At 36.2% G+C, this 22,824-nt stretch overlaps 1 protein-coding gene across 1 annotated transcript in view; it reads right to left on the reverse strand.

The window, feature by feature from the left end:
• Window positions 1-1,419: 1,419 nt before the first annotated feature.
• The window catches only part of LGR5 (leucine rich repeat containing G protein-coupled receptor 5), a gene marked incomplete at its 5' end in the record, with an annotated part of 67,604 nt that continues 46,199 nt past the window's right edge, over window positions 1,420-22,824 (reverse strand). Inside the window, 6 exon segments of the mRNA XM_031940163.1 lie at window positions 1,420-1,523; window positions 1,561-1,903; window positions 1,905-1,972; window positions 1,975-2,010; window positions 2,013-2,285; window positions 4,627-4,710. Coding sequence (XP_031796023.1) covers window positions 1,420-1,523; window positions 1,561-1,903; window positions 1,905-1,972; window positions 1,975-2,010; window positions 2,013-2,285; window positions 4,627-4,710 — 908 coding nt within the window.

The raw sequence follows: 22,824 nt of genomic DNA on the forward strand, positions 1-22,824 counted from the left end.
AAATACTCTTGGCTTTCAGTTTCACATTTTATTATAAATTTTATTTCTTATACCAATAGAAAAGCAAGTACATAACTATTTACAGGTAGTACATATTTACATATATTATACACATATAATAAATTTAGGACAATAATTGGGCAGGAAATATAGCTAAGTAGTAGGCTGCAACTGGACATGGTTTACTGTTGTGTTCCATATGATTATTATACCATATTGTAATAATAAATACAGTTCTATATTTACAAATCTTATAAAAATTTCATAAATGTATTTTTTTCAATTTCAAATTAAAACATCTGATCAAAATATTTCAAACATGCTTATAAAAAAATACATTACCCAACAACTATTTGTTTTGGATGCCACCTAGTGGACTAATAACATTCTGATAAAAGAAACTATGAATGAATCTTTCAATTTCCCATGCTTTATTATTTTGCTTCTCAAAACATTTCACACATGTATTAAATGTGGAAAAGTAGAGAAGGAATGCCACTGACATCAAGTAGTGCAGCTCAGATGGAATGCAGCTAGCAATCAAGCTAACCAAAAGGAAAATGTATCCATGGAGTCAAAAGGGTGTCCAGACTCATTCTCTAGCTTCATGGTGTTTTATTGCTGTAGCTTTTAGTGTTTAGTAGGTTTGAGTTTCTCATGTAGACTGATTTAATATAAGTTTCTGCTATAATAGATCACCTTTCCACCATGCCTATGAACTCAAAACACCTCATTGCTTTAGTTTTAGCTAAAAGCATCTTCCCACTTGAAGCTCCTCAAATCCATTCACTGTCTTTATATGGATGTCCATTGCCATCAATGAACTTTGATCTTAAAACCCCAGATTTGGACATCAGGAGTTAATGATGGATTAAGTCAGTCAGAAACCATTTTCCCCTTATTTCCTTGATAATAATTTGAATTCATTTGACCTTAAAAGTTCATACACTTTTATCATCCTGAAGGATTTAAACCAGATGCTAATGCCTGACATGGCAAATAGAACTAAATAAAATACCCTCCAAATATGATCATGTTAATAACATTCTACATTCTAAGATCAAGCAATGATCTGAAAGAAGCCTGTTAGGAAAGATAGAAGAGAAACAAAACTGCATAAATCCGGAGAATCGGAATACTCTTTGTCATATTTTATGCTTAGTAACAAAGATGATTTTCGACATCCTTTCTCTAATCCACTTCAACCACACTTTAAAAAATTTTAGGCCTTCTGGAACCCACTTTGTGGGTCAATATCTTCTTTTAAAACTCTTTGTAGATGAATTTAGGGAGAAGTAGCTTAAACTTATGGTGAATCCTTGAAGAGCATTTAATTTTTCCATTTGTGGTATACTGGTAAAAAAAAAATATTCATTGCTGACAAAAAAATCAAACTGGCACTATGAGATTCATTCAGGCTCATTTTTGATTCCCAATGTCAGTGAGTTTACAGGTGGATTTTGGGAGAGGGACAATCATCAAGCGAATAAATTTAATCACTTCAGTACTGATGAATGTGAGGTGATGTGAGCATCATTCACATCATGAATGTGATGAATGTGAGCAGAGAGGAAAAGGACAAAAAAGTCACAGGGCAATAAAGGATGCAATTGGTGAAGAGTAATAGAGCCACATGCTTCACCATTATACAGTCCCAAATATTTTCTAATTTTCCCTTTTCCAAACTGCAGTAGAGCTTAGTATAGGTGATGGTCATCACAAGTAAACAAAGGAAATTCAGCAAGACCAGAACTACCATAAAACTGGTAGTACTGGATTCTCCAAAAGCCAGGGGCAAGCAGAGAGAAGATTCCCTATATTCACTGCCACTGAGCAGAGAAACTGTAGCAATGATCAGGGCCAAATGAAAGCAAAGCAGAATTATTGCTTTTAGGCTGGAAAAAAGATACTTTGGTTTCAAATTTTGCAGAGCATTTTACAGAGAGCCCAAGTTCAAGGGCTGCCAGAGTGATGTCTCTGAAGCAAAAATAGACAGAAAACCAGTAATTTGCAAACTATTCCATTCTCCCACCATGCTCCATATTGAGCAAAGCTGCCAAAAGTTAATTCATCAACACTAGCCAAAATACCACTGGAGACACCCATTAGGATGTTTACCATTGCTATCAATCCAATTAAAAGTTTTATAGAGGAAATATACAATGGAGATTTGAAGATTGTTGAGGTCACCAAAGCACTGCAAACAAAAGTAAAAAATGCAATAGTCCATACTCCAAGTCTGACTAACCAGCTGCCAAATAGATATTCACATGGTTTGAAGGACCTTGTAAAGACAAGAAAGAGACTGAAAAAGTGATAAATTTGAGATTTTAAGCCATATGTAATATTGCCTACAACCAAATAGCAAGTCAGTGGTAAAGAACCAGGACTAAAACATAGATTCCCAGAATTGCTGTCTGGTGCTTCTTCACTCATACCTCTCTTCCTTAAGAAGTTTGGTAGTTGAACTCCTGCAAAGTCAAATGAACAGAGCCAAAAGAACATTGTACACACTAACAGTAATATTGTTAAGGATGATTATCTGTGAAAGATTCAGTTATTCTGATAAATGATCCAAGACAATTTCCAACGACTCATGATAAAAAAAAAAATGCCATTTTCCTCCTAAGAGAGAATTGATGAGTTGATTACAGACTGAAGCATTTTTTTCTTTTAAACTTTAATACAAAATAAAAGAAGAAAAAAATTGTTATATGCACTACAGAACATGAGAGGATTCAAAATATAAAGCATTAAATTTCTATTTCAAGAAAGTCTATATGATAGATACTATACTGTGTTCAGAGATTTCCAATTTTTCTTTGCTTCCTTATAAGTTTTCTTTTGTCCTCTGATGTGTGCTTTTTACTTTATTTTTTCTCCCTTCTTCTTCTTCTTCTCAAGAAGGCTACTTAAAAAAAAACAATTTAATTTCCTGTCTCTTTTCTTTTGCAATATGATTAATATGGAAATATGTATTGCAGGATTCACATGTATAATTTATGTCAAATTTCCTTCTGAAGAAGAGAAAAGAGAAAGAATTTGGAATTCAAAATAAAAAAATTAATGTTTTAGTGAAAAATTTTACATGTATTTGGGAAACATTCAATAAAATAAATAAGATTTGATGGTTGGAGGACTAACTATCTCAGGCCAGTGTTTCCTTATATAAAAAATAAATTACGAGTGGAAATCTGTAGCAGGTAAAAATATAAGTTGACTTTTGGTTTTAACATAGAAGAACAAAGTTGTTTTTTAATGTATCACAATGTTGTAAATAGATACCAAATGCCTAGTGTTTGTCTTTTTAAAAATTCATTTTAGCATATCCTTTCATCCAACAGTGTCTCTACTGGGTTTATAACCCAAAGTGATCATAAAAAAGAGAAAAGGACCTATATGTGCAAAAATATTTGTAGCAGCCCTTTTTGTAGTGGCAAGGAACTGAAAACTGAGTGAGTACTCATCAGTTGGGGAATAGCTGAATATGTTTATGAATGTTAGGGAATAATATTGTTCTATAAGAAATAATCAGCAGGATAACTTCAGAAAGGCCTAGAGAGACCTACATGAACTGATGCTAAGTGAAGTGAGTAGAAGCAAGAGAACATTGTACACAGCAACAACAAGATTATACAATGATCAACTCTGATGGGCTTGGTGATTCAGGCCAATTCCAATAAACTTGTGATGGAACCAGCTGCATTCAAAAAGAGGGCTAGGGGGACAATGTGGATCACGATATAGTATCTTCACCTTTTCTGTTGTTGTTTTGTTTTCTTTTTTTTTCTTTCTCATTTTTTCCTTTTTGATCTGATTTTTCTCATGCAGCAGGATAAATGTGGAAAAATGTTTAAAAGAATTGCACATATTTTGCCTATATTGAATTATTTGCTGTCATAGGGACACTTTACTAATATTAATTCATTTTATTGTCACAACAATCTTGAGAAGTACGACTATGATTATTCCTATTTTACAAATGGGAAAACTGAGGCAGACAGAACTAAAGTAAATTGCCCAGGGTCACATAGATAGTAAGGTTTGCAATAGGATTTGATCTCAGTTCTTCTGGAATTTAACTCCAGTATTTTATCAATATTCTTTCCCTTTGAATCTAATACCAATAATTCATTACTTAATGGACAAGCAAATGTTTGGAAAATTGACTTAAACCATTTAAAAATGTTTATTATCTAGTAACTGTATAGTAATGTGTATAAATACAAATATCAACAACTACTTTAATATTTGGCTGTGATTATTTTTAAATTTACTTGTCATTTTATATGATCACTACTGAGTTACTACTAAACTATATCAAAGGATCCCTTACTACTTAAATTTACAAAAATATCCACATGTAAAAACTATCTCACTGGAGGATAACCACCTACAATTTGAATACAGAAATGGAGTCCAAAAAGAGGAATAGTGATGAGACTCAGTGGATCTCCAGATTTTGCTGTCCCAACAAGTTGACACCAAAATGTCATTGAATTTCATAATGTGAACTTGCCAGGATCAAATCCCAAAATAGAAATTCTGAAGTTAATTTTGAGGGCCAACTGTAGTTCTTAATTGTGAAAACTCCAGTTTCAGTTCAGGTTCCTGTAAATTTCTTACCTGGAGGTGGTGAACATTGTTCTAAATGATGGACTTATGTGTCTTCTTCAAAGTCAAAAAGGAAATCCTCTAAATCACTTTTATCTGTATGGATGAGAAGTTCCTGAGAGTTTAATTGAGCAATCCTTTCTTTTGGGAATAAGATCACTAGGAGGCATGAATTCTCTCTCTCTTTTTAAAATTTGTTATCTCTTTTTTTCCCCACTTTTTTATTATAGCTTTTTATTTACAAGATATATGCATGGGTAATTTTTCAGCACTGACAATTGCAAAACCTTTTGTTCCAATTTTTACCCTCCTTCCCCCCACTCCTCTCCCAGATGGCAGGTAGATCAATACATGTTAAATATGTTAAAGTATATGTTAAATACAATATATGTATACATGTCCATACAGTTATTTTGCTGCACAAGAAGAATCAGACTTTGAAATAGTGTACAATTAACCTGTGAAGGAAATAAAAAAATGCAGGCAGATAAAAATAGAGGTGGGAATTCTATGTAGTGGTTTTAGTCATCTCCCAAGGTTCTTTCTCTGGGTGTGGCTGTTCAATTCATTACTGCTCTATTGCAACTGATTTGGTTTATCTCATTGTTGAAGGGCCCGTCCATCAGAACGGTCATCATATAGTATTGTTGTTGAAGTATATAATGATCTCCCTGGTCCTCTCATTTCACTCAGCATCAGTTCAATTAAGTCTCTCACTTTTCAAATCATCCTCTGGTTTTTCTTACAGAACAATAATATTCCGTAAATTCATATACCACAATTTATTCAGCCATTCTCAATTGATGGGCATCCATTAGTTTCTAGTTTCTGGCTACTGCAAAGGGGCTGCCACAAATATTCTTGCACTGGTCCCTTTCCTTCTTTAAGTCTCTTTGGGAATAAGCCCAGTAGAACACTGCTGGATCAAAGGTTTACAGTTTGATAACTTTTGAGCATAGTTTAAATCGCTCTCTAGAATTGTGGATTATTCCCAAATTCCCAACCAATAGATTTATCATTCCCAGTTTTCTCCATCCCCTCAACATTCCGTTATCTTTCCCTGTCATTCTAGCCAATCTGACAGGTGTGTAGTATCTCAAGTTGTCTTAATTTGCATTTCTCTAATTAATTACGACATCTTTTCATATTAAAATAATTTCAATTTCTTCATCTGAGAATTGTCTGTTCATCCTTTGACCTTTTATCAAGTGGAAATGGCTTGATTTCTTATAAATTAAGTCAATTTTTATATATTTTGGAAATGTGGCCAGAACCTTTGACTGTAAAAATGTTTCCCCAGTTTACTGCTTCCCTTCTAATCTTGTCTTCATTAGTTTTGTTTGTACAAAAACTTTTCAATTTGATATAATCAAAATTTTCTATTTTGTAATCAATAATGATCTCTAGTTCTTCTTTGGTCATAAATTCCTTCCTCCTCCACAGGTCTGAGAGGTAAATTATTCTATGTTCTTCTAATTTATTTATAATCTCATTCTTTATGCCTAGGTCATGAACCCATTTTGACCTTATCTTGGTGTACAGTGTTAAGTGTGGGTCAATGAGGCATGAATTTTCTTGATCACTCTACTTCCCACCTCCTTCTTTAGATCTAGGAATTTCATAAATATTATCTTATTTTATATTCACAACAACTCTGGGAGGTAAGTGCTATTATATGCCCATTTTACAGAAGAAAAAGTTGAGACACAGGATTAAGTGACTCAGCTCTCTAGCCAGTGTTCTACTAATTTATCTTTATTTGTATAGTATTTGATTTTAAAAGGAGTTTATTTAAAATCATATATACATATGATTTATCTGGTATCAGATAGCAAATCAGTGTGTAAGAGACCAAGAATCCAAGTTTCTTTCTTTTTTTTTTTTCTCTTTCTTTTTCTTTAGTCTTGACTTCATAATGATAAGGTTCTAGTGGCAGTCAGAGAGTTGTAAAAATCCCCTTTTGGTCAGCACAGGTCCTTGAGAAAGAATTCCACGAACCCAAAGAGTTTTAAGTGACAAAAGTGGAAGTTTATTGTTGGATGAGAAGCCAGCTTTGCTAGAAAGACCGACTTCTTTTGTGGCAAAGTCCTATTAAAGAAATGGAGGCTGTCACTGAGCAGAGAATGTCTTCACTGCAAGCTAGGGTCCTGGTAGCTATGCCAAAGAGGCAAAGCATGTTACTTTGGACATTCTGCAAAGAAATGAGAAAGCAGAAACCTATTTTTGAGCAGATCTTGAAAGGGGCTGAATTTACTTTGAAGGCTTTTTAGCCTGAATTTGAATGGACATCTAGCTATCAGTGGTGGTGATTTGCCTTAGAAAGGGCCCAGTCTGAGAAACATACTCTCTCATAGACTCCCCGGAGCCTGGGAAACCAGAAGTCAAAGGGGACAGAATTTCAGAGTATTAATTTTGCAGATCAAAAGGGAACACAGTTTCATACCCTCATCATCCCTACCTCAAGCAGTTACCATCCAAATTCATATGGGGAAAAAGGGTGAAGATCTCAGACTTCTGTAACTACTTCAAGCTGACAAGGGTGGTAAAGATACTGGTGGGGTTCAAGCCAGGACGGGAGGTGTGAGATCTAAAGACAGCAGCAGGTAAGAAGAGTTGTGTGTCCCATTCAGTGGTCCCATGATCTGTAGGCTGGAGGGGCAGTTGAAAATTTGCCCCTTGAAGTCTAGAGGAAACAAATCTCAGGAGCAGATTAATAATTAGAAGTGAGTTAGTATAGAGGTTAATAGAGACATAACTGTAATGCCATAAGTACACTTTTAATGGGGTGACCAGTTCCTCCATTTGTCCTATTTCTTAATTCTGCCTTAAGGTTATGACCGTCCCCTCTTAATGGTTGAGATAAAGGTGTTATAGACATTCCTTAATGTCATTAGACTATCAGTAACCTCCATTATGTCATTGTTCTTGTTGTTCCATAAAAGGCTTGCTGTCCTGATACTCGGGGCTAGACTCTTTGAGATGATAGTCTCTTCTAGCCCTGGGATCCATTGGTCCCAGTATTTCTCTCCATTTAATAAACTATTGAATTGGTCTCTAATCTCTGTCTTGCTTAGTTTCTTTTGGCTTTACATTTGGAGAGCAGGATTAGAGATGAGACTTTTGGGTCTCTGCCTTGGGTGGGGTGGCTTAAAGAATTCAGATTAAAAAATCTGAATTCTTGGCCTGGAGAGGTCGGGCCCTCCTGGATTTCTTTCCAGAGCCTCCGGGAAGAGAGCAGTTTCCTAGCCACAATAGCCTGGTAGTAGACAACCCCATTTCGGCCATAGGAGAGTAAGTTTGTCTGGGTACCTTTTGGGGTACCATGTGGTTACTTGTTTTGTTTGTTTGGTTTGGTTGATGAATAACCGGATTCACCGGGTTGCACGGTTGTACGGTTGTCACTTTTGGGGTGCCCTTGGGGTACAGGTTGGTTTGGTTGATTAGTGAATAACCAGCTGCGGGATCAGTTGGGGTGCCTTTTTGGGGGGTGCCATTTGCTTGGTTGATAAGTGGCCTACTGGACGCGGGAGGTCGCTACTAGAGTGTGATCTAGACACTCCACCGCCTCAAAAACTCTTTTAAACTCTTTCTGTCCAACTCTTTTCCAGAGACAAAGGCCCGTCCTTTGCATTTCTAAGAGAGGTCCTCCCACTTCTTCCATTGAGTGGGAAGTATATACATTTGAAAATGGGACTCAGTTTCCCTGTTTGGGTCATCCTGTGTTAGAGTAATGCCAGCCCCTCCAGCTTTTGCATGCTTAGGGGGCTATCTACAAAGACTGGGGGTTTTAAAAACGCCATTTGTTTGGCTTTAATGTTAGTGTCCTACTGAATGTTGTAATTGTGCAGTCTAAGTGTGACCAGTGTTCTGTATGTCTTGTATGTTATTAGATAGTCTAGTTGTGCTCTGTGTTCTGTGTGATTTTTTTTTTTTTTTTTTTGGTGAAATTGTTTGTAATTTGTCTGTCTGTTTCGGTAACTTAAGAGCTCTGTTAAATTTAAGAACAATGATCAAATTTGGGAATTGGTTATTTCAATACTGAACTCCAGCTGGTGAAAACATTTGATTAGGAATTTAAGGATGATTCTAAATTTGAGAAATGAATTGGTTTTCCTTAAGTATAAGATCTTAAAGGAACAATAGCTTGTTAAAGAAGTTCTGTTACTTCCCTGAAAGAGGTCATGTGCCTCTAATTTTACCTAAAGTATGTAATAAGGACTTTTCTGAAAGCTTCATCTCTGGCCAAGCTGGGGCTTAGGAGAAGTCCACTGGGAATAATGGCCACATGGGGCCAGAAGGAGAGAAAGAAACTATGTTGTTTTATTATTTGAAATGAGATAGAAATGGATTATATGCTTTTAAATCCAGCTCTGCTGGACATGTAGGTTTTATGGGATTCCCCACCTACCCACTGATTTCTGTTACTTTAAATGTTGGGTGGGGTAGGGATCTTTTGTAAAGATTTAAATTCGATCCCCCCACTGCTGCTACTTCAGCTATAGGAGCCATTTAGTTAGCCTGGAGTGATTTTGCTCCCCACCCTTGTGGAATTGGGGAAAGGGTAGTCACATGGAATTCTATTCTCCCCCCTTCCTCTAAACTGTTCCAGACATTTTAAAAGCAGCAAACTGATAAGGTTATGGTAAATATCTGTTTAGGATTCGTTACTAGAGGTAAAATATCTTGGGTTTGTAGTTAATATGCACTGCATTTTTCCCTCCTGTAACTGATTTCTATAATGGTCAATTAAGAAATTGTTAATTCAATTATGTCATACCTTGTTGTTTCCAATCTGGTTATGTAATCACTATATCCTAAATACTTGAGCAAATAAATATTTAGTCTGGTCATCTATTGGTTACTAGATATTGTGTCTGGATATTCAAGTTTTTTAAGAAGACATCTTGTAGCAGTCCTTGTGGACGGTCTTTCTATCTCAGACTGTTCTAACTTTTCTTTGTTAGATTTGTTTTATTTCTAGATTTGGTCAAATTGCAGATATATTGACTTGCTTCTGGGACCTAGATCAAACCTTTGTTTTTCGGCTGCCACACTACAGACCCATCCCTCTCGTGGACTGAGTATCGCTCCCTAGCATTGTCCCTGTTCAGCTTGAAGAAGAAATGACAGCTATCGTCGCCCACTTTCCTGATGTAATTTGGACTGATGGGGGGATGGTAAAGTGGTTGACTTGTTAGAATTTTCACTGTATTACTGTGCTGGAATTACTGGAATGGAAATTGTTAAACTTGTGTAACTATTGCTGTTATGTTTGAGGGACTTTTAGTCTGTTATGTATATCATACGGTATGATTTATATGGGATGGTCATTTGATAATCCTTTCCAAAAGAAAAAAGGGAGGAAAGAAATAGGAAATTGGGAAAACTGGTATCTTGCTAGTTCAGATTTAATTGGGTTGGGAAAACTCTAGTTCAGATTTAATTGAAGTCCTTATCTTGCTTAAATTTACTTGACTAGATTTGTTGGTTGTACTTTAACTTGGAAATCCCTTTATTCTGTTGAAATTGCCCTGGCAGACTCAGTTTTGGGGATTATATTTTAGAAAAAACTAGAAATTGGATACCTGTCTTGAACTGGCAGTTCTCTGAACTATTTCTCACCCTGTTACCCCAGATCCTTAATTAGTAGTTCAGAGTACTTAAAAGGACCTTGTTGATATCGAGGCCTCTAAAAAGTTTGGGGTTGCCTGCCTTGGTCTATCTGCATAATATCTGCATTCTAGTAGCAGCCAGTTTGTTCTCTGGTGAGACAGGTGGTTCTCCAAGCCTCACCCTTCTGCTGGAGTTCACTGCCCTCTGAATGGGCAAACAACTGCCTTGAGCCTGTTGCTTTCTTGTAAGAGGCCGAGTCATGCACAAATGACTACAGCTGTCCATATGCTCCTAACGAGAGGATCTGACAATTGATTGTCAGAAATAATTGAAATAAGGAACTTTGTGTATTGTTGATTAATTCTGGGTTATCAGGAGAGACTTGTCCTTGCATTGGTCTAGCTTTATTTTGATTTTTATTTACTTCACATAGGGTTGTTCAAATTATAGTGCAAAGGCCTTCTAGAGGAAGGTAATTCAAAGATTTGAATAGTTCCAAGAGAAAAGGAGGGAATGTAATGCCATAAGTACATTTTTAATGGGGTGACCAGTTCCTCCATTTGTCCTATTTCTTAATTCTGCCTTAAGGTTATGACCAATTCTCTTAATGGTTGAGATAAAGGTGTTATAGACATTCCTTAATGTCATTAGAATATCAGTAACCTAACTATGAGGTTATCCCCACCTAGGTCTCTGCATTATGTCATTGTTCTTGTTGTTCCATAAAAGGCTTGTGTCCGATACTCGGGCTAGACTTTTTGAGATGATAGTCCGTTTCTAGTACTGGGATCCATGTTGATCCCAGTATTTCTCTCCCTTTAATAAACTATTGAATTGGTCTCTAATCTCTGTCTTGCTCAGTTTCTTTGGCATTACATAACCAGGAACCCCACTCACGGGAAGATTGGGGGTATGTGAGGAGTTTCTCATGAATCTAGCCAGCTTTCTCTAAGATTCTCTCAGTGTGAAGCTTGACTTCTTTTGTTAAGGTACATACAGCAAGAGGTGTTGACCAGGACACAGACACCTCTGCTAGAGGCAAGGAGATAATCTAAGGCCATTCCATTATCTAAAACCATGTTAGCAAGAAAGTCTAAGGATTCTTGGATCTCCTAGAGAGAATGTGTAGTTTCATTGGCCAGCTGATTGATTATGGCTATCAAGTTAGAGAGAATGCTTTCATGTTTTAAATATCCTTCCCAGGGTATGCCTATCTATGCCTTTAAGAACCAAAGAACATTTCCCCCAAATCCCTGCTTTTGTCTCTTTGAAAGGGTGGGGGCTGTATTTGTTTGGCATCATAGCCTAGAGTGCAAGACCAATAGTGCTTGGTCTGAGGGTGTTTGAACCCAGCCCGAAGGAGAAGGGGGTTAATTTAGATATTAAGATATATAATAGATATCAATTAATTTACACATATAATCAATGATCGATAGACATATTATTATATGAATAAACCTTACTAGACATGAGTTTATATTCCCCCCCCGCAATATTTCACTTTCGACTAGATAATGCAACCAAGAGCGTCTTGTACGAGTGGGCGTGTGTATGTGTGTGTACGTGTATGTGTGTGTGTGCGTGTATATGTGTGTGTATGCGTATACATGTATACACGTGTATATATGTGTGTGTATGTGTGTATGTGTGTGTATATGTGTGTGTACGTATATGCACGTGTGTATGTGTATGTATATGTGTATGTGTATGTGAGTGTACGTGTGTGCGTGCGTGTTTAAAACAATAACAAATATAAATAACACCTATAAAAGTTTCTTACCACTAAACCCCCCTACCCCCCTTACTAAATTTTATTGCTTCCGTCAAACCCCAAAACCGGATGATAGTCCTCTAGTATGGTAACTAAATACCTCGGAGAAATAGGCTTTAAAATACATATAAGTAACAACTAGGCCTAACTAAGACTAATATTCAATAATTCAATAAAAAATTAAAATCTCTTTAATTCATCCCTTTTCCTATACTCACATGGCTTGCCACCGCTACTTACTGTTAAACTTCTACTGCTATAAATACTTCAACAAATACCCCAACATTCTATCAATCAAACACACAACCGTTTTCTAACCCAAATTTAAAATTTTTATGGAAAAAAACAAAAAAAAATTAAAATACATTTAATACTGACATAGTATACAAACTTAAAATTTTCAAAATTTTCAAAATTTTGATAAATTTTGAAATTCATAGTATACTGTTTGTGTAGCTTAACGCAAAGCAAAGCACTGAAAATGCTTAGATGGACTTTAATCAGTTCCACAGGCATAGAGGCTTGGTCCTGGCCTTACTGTTAATTTTTATTAGACCTACACATGCAAGTTTCCGCAACCCAGTGAGTATGCCCTTTTAACTTTACTAGAGTATAAAGGAGCTGGTATCAGGCACACTAAAACAGCAGCCCATGACACCTTGTTCAACCACACCCACGGGTTACAGCAGTGACTAACATTGAGCTATAAACGAAAGTTTGACTAAATCATAATAAACAAGGGTTGGTAAATCCTATTACCAGCCACATTGGTCATACGATTAACCCAAATTAACAGAAATACGAGTAAAAGGGTGTTTAAGCGCATAACCAAACAAATAAAGTTAAAACTCAACTATGCTGTATCGCCCTAGTTGATATTAAAATACAACTTACATGACTTTACCAATGCTGAAGACACTAAAGCTAAGTACAAACTGGGATTAGAGACCCCACTATGCTTAACCCGTAAACCTAGGTAATTAAACAACAAAATTACTCGCCAGAGAACTACTAAACTCTTAAAACTCAAAGGACTTGGCGGTGCCCTAGACCCTCCTAGAGGAGCCTGTTCTATAATCGATAAACCCCGATACACCTCACCCCTTCTTGCTCAACAGTCTATATACCGCCATTGTCAGCTCACCCCAATAGGGCTCCAAAGTGAGCAAAATCATCAAACCATAAAAACGTTAGGTCAAGGTGTAGCATATGAAGGGGGAAGCAATGGGCTACATTTTCTACATTAGAACATAACGGATTGTCAACTGAAACAAAGACATGAAGGAGGATTTAGTAGTAAATTAAGAATAGAGAGCTTAATTGAAATAGGCAACAGGGTGTGTACACACCACCCGTCACCCTCCTCAATAAAGTAACCTTTAATACCTAATTAGAATACGTCAAAAAGAGGAGAAAAGTCGTAACATGGTAAGTGTACTGGAAAGTGTACTTGGACAATCAAAATGTAGCTTAATTAAAGCATTTAGTTTACACCTAAAAGATTTCAGCTAATCCTGACCATTTTGAGCTAGATCTAGTCCTACAAACAGTATATTAAACTATTTATTGCACCTATAAAACATTTATTAGCCCTAGTATAGGTGATAGAACAGACAAATATCCAGGCACAATAGAGAGAGTACCATGAGGAAACGTTGAAAGATTTCATCCTACAAGCAATAAAAAGCAAAGACTTCGCTTTCTACCTTTTGTATAATGATTTAGCCAGTCAAATCGGACAAAACGAATTAAAGCCCGTCTTCCCGAAATTAAGTGAGCTATTGTAGAACAGTTGACAGAACGAACTCTTCTGTGTAGCAAAACAGTGAGATGATTTTACAATAGAGGTGAAAAGCCTATCGAACTTAATGATAACTGGTTGTCAAAAATGAATTTAAGTTCAACTTTAAATTTAACCTAAGTACCTATAGACACTATTTAAATTAAATGTTACTCAAAAGAGGACAACTCTTTTGATATGTGAATAAACTTTTCTAGGATAATGGAACTAACACAAAACGCCATTGACCTAAAAGCAGCCATCAATTAAAGAAGCGTTAAAGCTCAAACTTATTTAATACTTAATTCCTATAATTAATCAAATCTAATTTTATATTGGACAATTCTATTTTTATTTAGAATGTAATAATGAGTAACCTGAATATATTCTCCTTGCACAAGCATATGGTCCGAACAACCCAACACATAACCAAACAAATAATTATAACTATATACTAGTACCTTATTATATACTTTATTAACCCAACCCAGGTGTGCATGTAAGGAAGATTAAAAAGGAATAAAGATTTCGGCAAATATGAACCCGCTATTTACCAAAAACATCACCTCTAGCATTTACCAGTATTAGGGCATTGCCTGCCGGTGAGTTATGACTTCTTGACGCGGTATCCTGACCGTTAGTAGCATAATCACTTGTCTCTTAATTGGAGACTAGTATAGATAGCACCACGAGGGTTCAACTGTCTCTTATTCCCAATCAGTGAAATTGACCTTCCGTGCAGAGGTGGGAATAATTATACAGACGAGAAGACCCTGTGGAGCTTAAGTGTATAACTCAGCAAATACCAACATTCAACCTATTGGAACAATAACAACATAACCTCTGAGTTATAAGGTCTTTGGTTACAGGGTGACCTCAGACATAAAAAACCTCCGAATGAATATAGCGAGGATTAACAAATCTAAGTGTAATATTACAGTAATTGACCCATATCTTGATCAGCGGACAGGATTTTACCCCAGGGATAACAGCGCCAATCCTATTTGAGGCCCATATCGAAAATAGGGTTTTCACATTTCTCGATGTTGGATCAGGACATCCAAATGGTGCAACGCTATTAAAGTTCGTTTGTTCAGCGATTAAAGAGTCTCATTGATCTGAGTTCAGACCAGAAATCCAGTCGGTTTCTATCTAATAAAATTCATTTCTCCCAATACGAAAGGACAAGAGAAATAGGTAACTTATTCACAATAAGCCCTAGAAGCAATATGAATTATCTAAATGCTAAATCTTATATACAGAACAGGGTTATTAAGATGGCAGAGCTGGTAATTGCATAAAGTTTAAGCCTTTACTCCCAGAGGTTCAAACCCTCTTCTTAATAAATGTTTGCAGTTAACCTTCTACTCTATGTTATCCCAATTCTCTGTGATCGCTTTCTAACACTCATTGAGCATAAAATGTTTAGACTATATACCAATTTGAAAGGTCCAAACATTGCTTGGACCATACAGTCTCTTTCAACCATTTGCCGATGCAGTAAAACTATTTACTAAAGAACCATACTTACTAACCTCTTCCCCTCAATATTTATCATTGCCCCATTTAAGCTCTCTATTGCTTTAACAATCTGAACCCCCCTACCCCATACCTAATACCTTATTAGACCTAAACCTAGGACTTATTTGTCCCTCTCCTTATCTGATTTATCAGTTTATTCCTATCCTATGATCCGGATGAGCTTCTAACTCAAAATATGCTCTGATTTAGACACTATGAGCAATGCTTTAGACTATCTCATGTAAGTCTCCTTAGCTATCATTCTCCTATCTAATATACTAATCAATGGATCTTTCATTAAAACAATATCAATCACCCAAGAAAACTTCTGACATTATCACAACATGACCTCTTGCTATAATATGATATATCTCTACTAGCAGAAACAAACCAAGGCACCATTTGATCTAACTGAAGGAGAATCTGAACTAGTATCTAGTTTTAATGAGAATATGCTGCGGCCTTTCTTAATTCTTTCTAGCAGAATATGCAAATATTATTACTATAAAAGCATAATCACAACTATTCCATTCTTGGACCCTCCTCATGCTAACCTATCTTACCTAAACACACTCATAATTCATAATAAAGTGCTCTTTCTCTCATAGCTTTTTCTATAGAGTCACAGACATCATACCGATTCCTTTATGATCAGCTAATACACCTATTGTAGAAAACTTCTTTTAATAACTTTAGCAATGTGCCTATAGTTTATCTCCTACCAATTACTTTATCCTGCATTTCCACCACAAATATAGAAATATGTCTGATAAAGATTATCTTGATAGAAGGATTAAACAATAGGAATTTTAGGCCCCCATATTTCTAGGACAATAGGACTCAGACTGTACAAGAACTCAAAATATCCGTGCTCCCATTACCACATCCTAGTAAGATCAACAAATAAGCTATTGGTATACCCGAAATGTTGGTTTACACCCTTCCCATACTAATGTCCCCTATGTAATTACCATCTGTACTAAGTCTTTTTATCGGAACCTGCCTAACTATTTGCAGTGAACACTGATTCATAGCCTGAATAGGATTAGAAATCAACACATTATGTATCCCATAATATGACCCCAACAACCCCGAGGCCACTGAAGCAGCCACAAGTATTCCTTACAAGCTACTGCCTCTATAGTAATAATACATCATTTACATGCATGGTCAACAAATCAATGAACCTTGATAACTTTCAGACAATTGAGCCTCCCTCTCAATAACCTTAGCTCTATTTGCCCCTTTTCACTTCTAGTACCAGAGTAACACAAGGAATCCATTACTATGGGATAATCCTTTTAACATGACAAAATTTGCTCCCCACTATTCTCTTCAATCCTCCTCACCTTAACATAAAAATCCACAAGTAATCCTAGCAATCTATCTACTTTGGTAGGAGGCTGGGGTAATAGCAATCAGACTCACCTGGGAAAGATCCTAGCTTATTCCTCCATCGCCCATATATAGGCTGAATAGTAATCATTGTACAAATTAACCCTACCTAACTGTTCTATCACTTGCTATTTATGTTATAGCCACTCTAACTACATTTTCTAACCCTTACCTTATCAAACACTACCAAAATTAAATCCTTAGGGGCCTAACAAAACAAATCGCTACAGCAATATCATCATCCTCCTCCTCTTCTATCATGGGGAGCCCCTACCACCTCTTACTGGTTCATACCTAAATGACTTATTTTGCAGAATTAATCAACAATGGTAACATTATAACTGCTACACTATTAGCTCCTCCGCCCTACTAACCTTTTCTTCTATGCTCGACTATCTATGCATCCAGCCTCACCATATTCCCATCTACCAATAATTCTAAAATACGTGATATAACAACTCAATACAAATTACTATACTAATCTCAACAGCAACAGTAATCTCTAGCCTCTTACCCTCTCACCCCCTATTTATATCACACTCTCTTAACTAAGAACTACAGAACTTTATCCTGCATCAATGAATGCAAATAAGACACTTTAATTAAGCTAAGTTCTCTGTATAAGCCGGGCAGCACTTAAGCTACTTCTTCAATTTGCAATTCAATGTAATTAATACTTCAGAGCCCCTAAAGGCTTAGGTTCAAATCAGACCAAGAGCCTTAAAGCCTTAAGCAGTTGTTAAATCGCCTAGCCTTTGAAGTCATCAGAGACTCCCCGCCTTGTAAGAAAAAAAAAAGGCAGGGGAGTCCAGGAAGCAATCTTATGTCTGGTGCCTTTGCCCTCTAAACTGGAGGTTTTATCCACTACCTCTTAGTTAACAGCTAAGCGCCTTGACATTTGGCTTCAGTTTATTCCCTGGCAAGAGATCTATCTCTGTCTTTAGATTTACAGTTCAATGCTTATCTTCAATACATTTTGCCTATGTTCATTACTCATTGACTTTTCTCTACAAACCACAAGACATGAACTCACCTTTACTATTGATTGCCTGGCAGGTATGGTGGCAGCTCTAAGTCTCTTAATTGATGAGCTAGGTCAACCAAACACTCTTATCGGAAACGACCAAATCTATAATGTAATAGTAACTGTACCCATGCCTTTGTTATAATTTTTTCTTAGTTATACCCATTACTAATTAGGTTTGGAAACTGATTAGTTCCCTGATAATTGGAGCCCCTGACATGTTTCCTCGAATAAATAATATAAACTTCTGACTGTTACCACCCTCATTTCCTTCTCCTCCTTGCGTCTTCAACAGTTGAGGGCGGGCCTGAGGACTGGATGAACAGTTCCCTCCTTTAGCAGGCAACCTAGCTCACGCAGAGCCTCTGTGAATTTAGCTATTTTCTGCTTCACCTGGCAGGTATTTCATCCATTCTAGGTGCTATTAACTTTATTACAACAATTATCAACATAAAACCCCTGCAATACTCAATATCAAAACACATTATTTGTTTGATCCAGTAATAAATTACAGCAGTACTCCTCCTACTTTCATTACCAGTACTGGCAGCAGGCATCACCAATACTACTAACAGACCGTAATTTAAATACAACATTTTGATCCTGCTGGAGGAGAGACCTATTTAATATAACATTATTCTGATTTTGTAGTCACCCTGAAGTATATATTCTGATTTTAAGTTGAATAATCTCTCATCTTATTTATACTATACGAGTAAAAAGAACCTTTTAGTTACATAGGAATAGTCTGAGCAATAATATCTATTGGCTTCCTAGGCTTCATTGTATGAGCTCATCATATATTCACCGTAGGGTTAGATGTTGACACAAGAGCATATTTTACATCAGCCACTATAATTATTGCTATTCCTACGGGCATAAAAGTATTTAGCTGATTAGCTACATTACACGGGGGTAATATTAAATGATCCCCAGCAATGTTATGAGCTCTAGGCTTTATCTTCTCTTTACAATCAGAGGCCTAACAGGAATCGTGTGCTCATCATAGATATTGTCCTTCAATTACATACTCGTAGTAGCCCACTTCCAATTCGTCCTATCTATAGGTGCTGTTTTTGCGCACTATTATAGAGCTTTGTCCACTGATTCCTTGTTCACAGGCTACATACTAAATGATACATGAGCAAAAAATTCACTTTTCTATTATGTTTGCTTAAGTCAGTAGCCTTTTCCACAACACTTCCTAGGGCTCTCAGAGATGCTCCTTGATCTCAGACTACCGGATGCTTATACAGCATGAAATATCTTATCCTCAATCGGCTCCTTCATCTCTCTTACAGCCGTAATTCTTATAGTATTCATTATCGGTATTGCATCCAAGCAAAGTATCTTCCATAGAATTAACTACTACTAATATCAGACTCTGCATAGTTTGCCCCCCTCCATATCCTTTGTTTAGACAACCAGTTTTCATTAAAGGTTAGGTAAACAAGAAAGGAGGAATCAGACCCCAAAGAAGTTGATTTCAAGTCAACCCCATATACATTATGACTTTCTCCGAAGAAGATATTAAGTAATATGAATTACATAACTTTTGCCATGGATTAAATTATAGGTTTAACCCCTGTATATCTTATTATGCCATATCCTATACAGTTGGGTTTTCAAGATGCTACTTCTCCCATCATAGAAGAACTCATATACTTCCACGATCATACACTAATAATCGTCTTCTTAATCAGTTCTTTAGTACTTTATGTATTAATTCTAATACTCACAACAAAACTAACGCACACTAGTACTATAGACGCTCAAGAAGTAGAAACTATTTGAACAATTTTACCTGCAATCATCCTAGTTCTAATCGCCCTTCCCTCCCTCCGCATTCTCTATATAATAGATGAAATTTTCAACCCCTATCTTACAGTTAAAGCTATAGGACAATGCTGAAGCTGTAGATACATGACTATGAGGATCTATCTTTTGGCTCATATATAGGTACCAACTCAAGACCTAAACCCTGGACAACTCGACTGCTAGAAGTTGATGATCAGAATCGTTCTTCCCATGGAACTACCAATTCCGAATGTTAATCTCATCAGAAGATGTATTACACGCATGAAGGCAGTACCCTCTCTAGGACTAAGAAGCAAGATGCTGTCCCTGGACGATTAAACCAAGCTACCCTAACCTCTACTCGCCCTGGAGTTTATTTTGGTCAATGTTCAGAGATTTGTGGTTCCAATCACAGCTTTATGCCTATTGTACTAGAAATGTCGACCTTAAAATACTTTGAAAATTGGTCACATATAATGCAAACATCTTTGAAAAATTAAAATAATACTTAAGTATTTATTGGGTTAACACTCCTCAAGCTATGCCTCAGTGAAACATCAACTGATTTCACGTTGTAACCTAACCATCATTAATGTTTACTGCAATACCTACCCTCATATCTGCTTCTATTCTATTCAATACAACATGGTATTGAGAATAATCTATATTTATCCTCCAGGAAAATCCACTCAAACTCCAGAAATTCCGTTCCCCTGAGAGAAAAATGAACGAAAATTTATTTCATCTGCCCTACTATTATAGGCATTTCCACTCTACCAATTATTATAATTTTCCTTGTCTTATCTTCACAACATCTAAGCATTGACATCACAATCAGATTCAAATCCACAAGGTCAGCTCATCCGACTCATTACTAAGCAAATAATAACAATACATAATAATCTAGGTCACACACAAGGCTCTTATACTCCATAACCATATCCTATTTATTGCTACAACTAATCTTAGGTCTACTACCTTATTCATTCACTAACAACACAACTTTCAATAAATATTAGTATAGCTATCCCTCTTTGAATAGGGACTGTGGTTTTAGGTTTTCGAAATAAACCAAAGCCTCATTTGCTCACTTCCTACCACAAGGAACTCCAACACTTCTTGTTCCTATATTAATTATTATCGAAACTATCAGCCTCTTTATTCAACCATTAGCATTAGCAATCCGATTAACAGCTAACACATCACTGCTGGTCATCTACTAATTCATAATTGAAACCCGCTGCTTTAGCTAGTATCCATTAACATTTGTACTATCCTCAATCACATATTGTCCTCTTTCACTTTAACCATTTTAGAACTGGCTGTTGCTATAATCCAAGCCTATGTCTTCACCCTGTTAGTAAGTTTATACTTACACGTGTAATACAATTACATATTAATATAGCAATACCATGGCCAGTACCTAATGACCCACAAACCCAGCATACTTACTGTATAGTAAAACTATTATGACACTAACAGGAGCTATATCAACTCTGCTCTCCTTCCCTCAGGAATAATTATAACAGTTTCATTTTCATTCTACACTACTTCTATTAATAGGACTTTCAACTATACTTCTAACAATATACCAGTGATGACGAGATATTGTACGAGAAGGAACCTATCAAGGACATCCACCCCTGTGGTCCAAAGGTCTAACGTATGGTATAGTCCTTTTCATTTACATCAGAAGTTTTCTTTTTCCTGGGCTTTTCTGGGCTTTCTACCATTCAATATCCCCAGCTCTAGAATTAGGAGGCTGCTGACCCCCTGTGGAATCTATCATAATCACTAAAATTACCATTATTAAACACAGCTATTCTTTTGGCTTCCAGGTGTTTCTATCACTTGAGCCATCACAGTCTAATAGAAATTGTAACCGCAAACAAATAAAATCAAGCTTTGACAACTACTACTATTTAGCTAGGCCTATACTTTACAATTTACAAGCCACAGAATATTCACAGAAATACCCCTTTTACTATCTCTGATAGATTTGCAAGGTCAACGTTCTTTGCTTAACAGGCCATGGTTTACGTAATTATTAGTTCTCTATTCTTAATCGTATGCCTTGCTCGACAACTTTCTGTCATTTCCATCACATCACTTTGGATTTGAAGCGGCTTGATACTGACACTTTGTGGATGTTGTATGATTCATTCCTATTATGTCTCTCTACCTACTGGTGAGGCTCTTATTTTTCTAGTATAATTAGTACTACTGATTCCAATCGTAAGTTCTAGGTAATGCCAGAAAATAATTAACCTAATATTAACCCTTCTAATCAACTCTGCTCTAGCAACTGTTGTAGTACTAATCGCCTTTTGACTACCACAATATACCTATGTCCTGAAAGTCAAGCCCTAGATGTGGCTTTGACCCCTAAATCTACTTGATCTACCTTTCTCTATAAAATTCTTCCTAGTAGCTATTACATTCTTACTATTTGGTTAGAGATTGCTCTTCTCCTGCGCTTCCTGGAGCTATCCAACTACCTACAATACCATCCTCTTTCTATCATTACTTCATCATCCATCCTGCTATGGGGGGGCCTCACATATGGTGGTTTCAAAAGGCCTTGAATGAACTGAATAGGTTTAATCTAATTAAGATAATTGATTTCGACTCAATAAATCATGGTTCATGCATGAATGCATATGCTTTCCATTAACATAAATCATCATAGCCTTTACATAGCTCTAATAGGGTTTTTAATCTGCCAGTCACACACCTAATATCCACCATGCTTTGTCTAGAAGGCATAATATTATCCTTATTTATCATATAACACACTAATCTTACTTCCACATATTCTCAATATCTATAACACCATTAATTCTATTAGTCTTCCAGCCTGTGAAGAGGGTCAGTCTTGCCCTTACTAGTTAAAACCCCCAACCAACCTTGGTAATGATTACATCCAAAATCTAAAAAACCCATTACAAATGCTAAAAATTTACATCAACTTTTTATACTTATTCCTCTAACATGAATATTCTAAAAATCCCGACTATGAATTAACACCACCATACATATTTAATTTAAAGCATTTGAAGCTTAACCTTTATTATATCACAAATTTGACTTAGGGCTATAACTACAACAATTATTTCTCCCTAGACTCCTTATCGGGTCCACCATCATTCTATCATGCCAACTTCTGCCACTAATAATTATTGCCAAAGTCAAAAACCACCTCCAGCCCAGAGCCTTTGGTACGAAAAAAATCTTACTTAACCACACTTATTATTCCCAACTTTCCCTAATTATAGCTTTTTACCGCATCTGAATTAATTATATTCAATT

Source organism: Sarcophilus harrisii, chromosome 5, assembly GCF_902635505.1.
Source record: "Sarcophilus harrisii chromosome 5, mSarHar1.11, whole genome shotgun sequence".
In the NCBI taxonomy this organism is placed as follows: domain Eukaryota; kingdom Metazoa; phylum Chordata; class Mammalia; order Dasyuromorphia; family Dasyuridae; genus Sarcophilus; species Sarcophilus harrisii.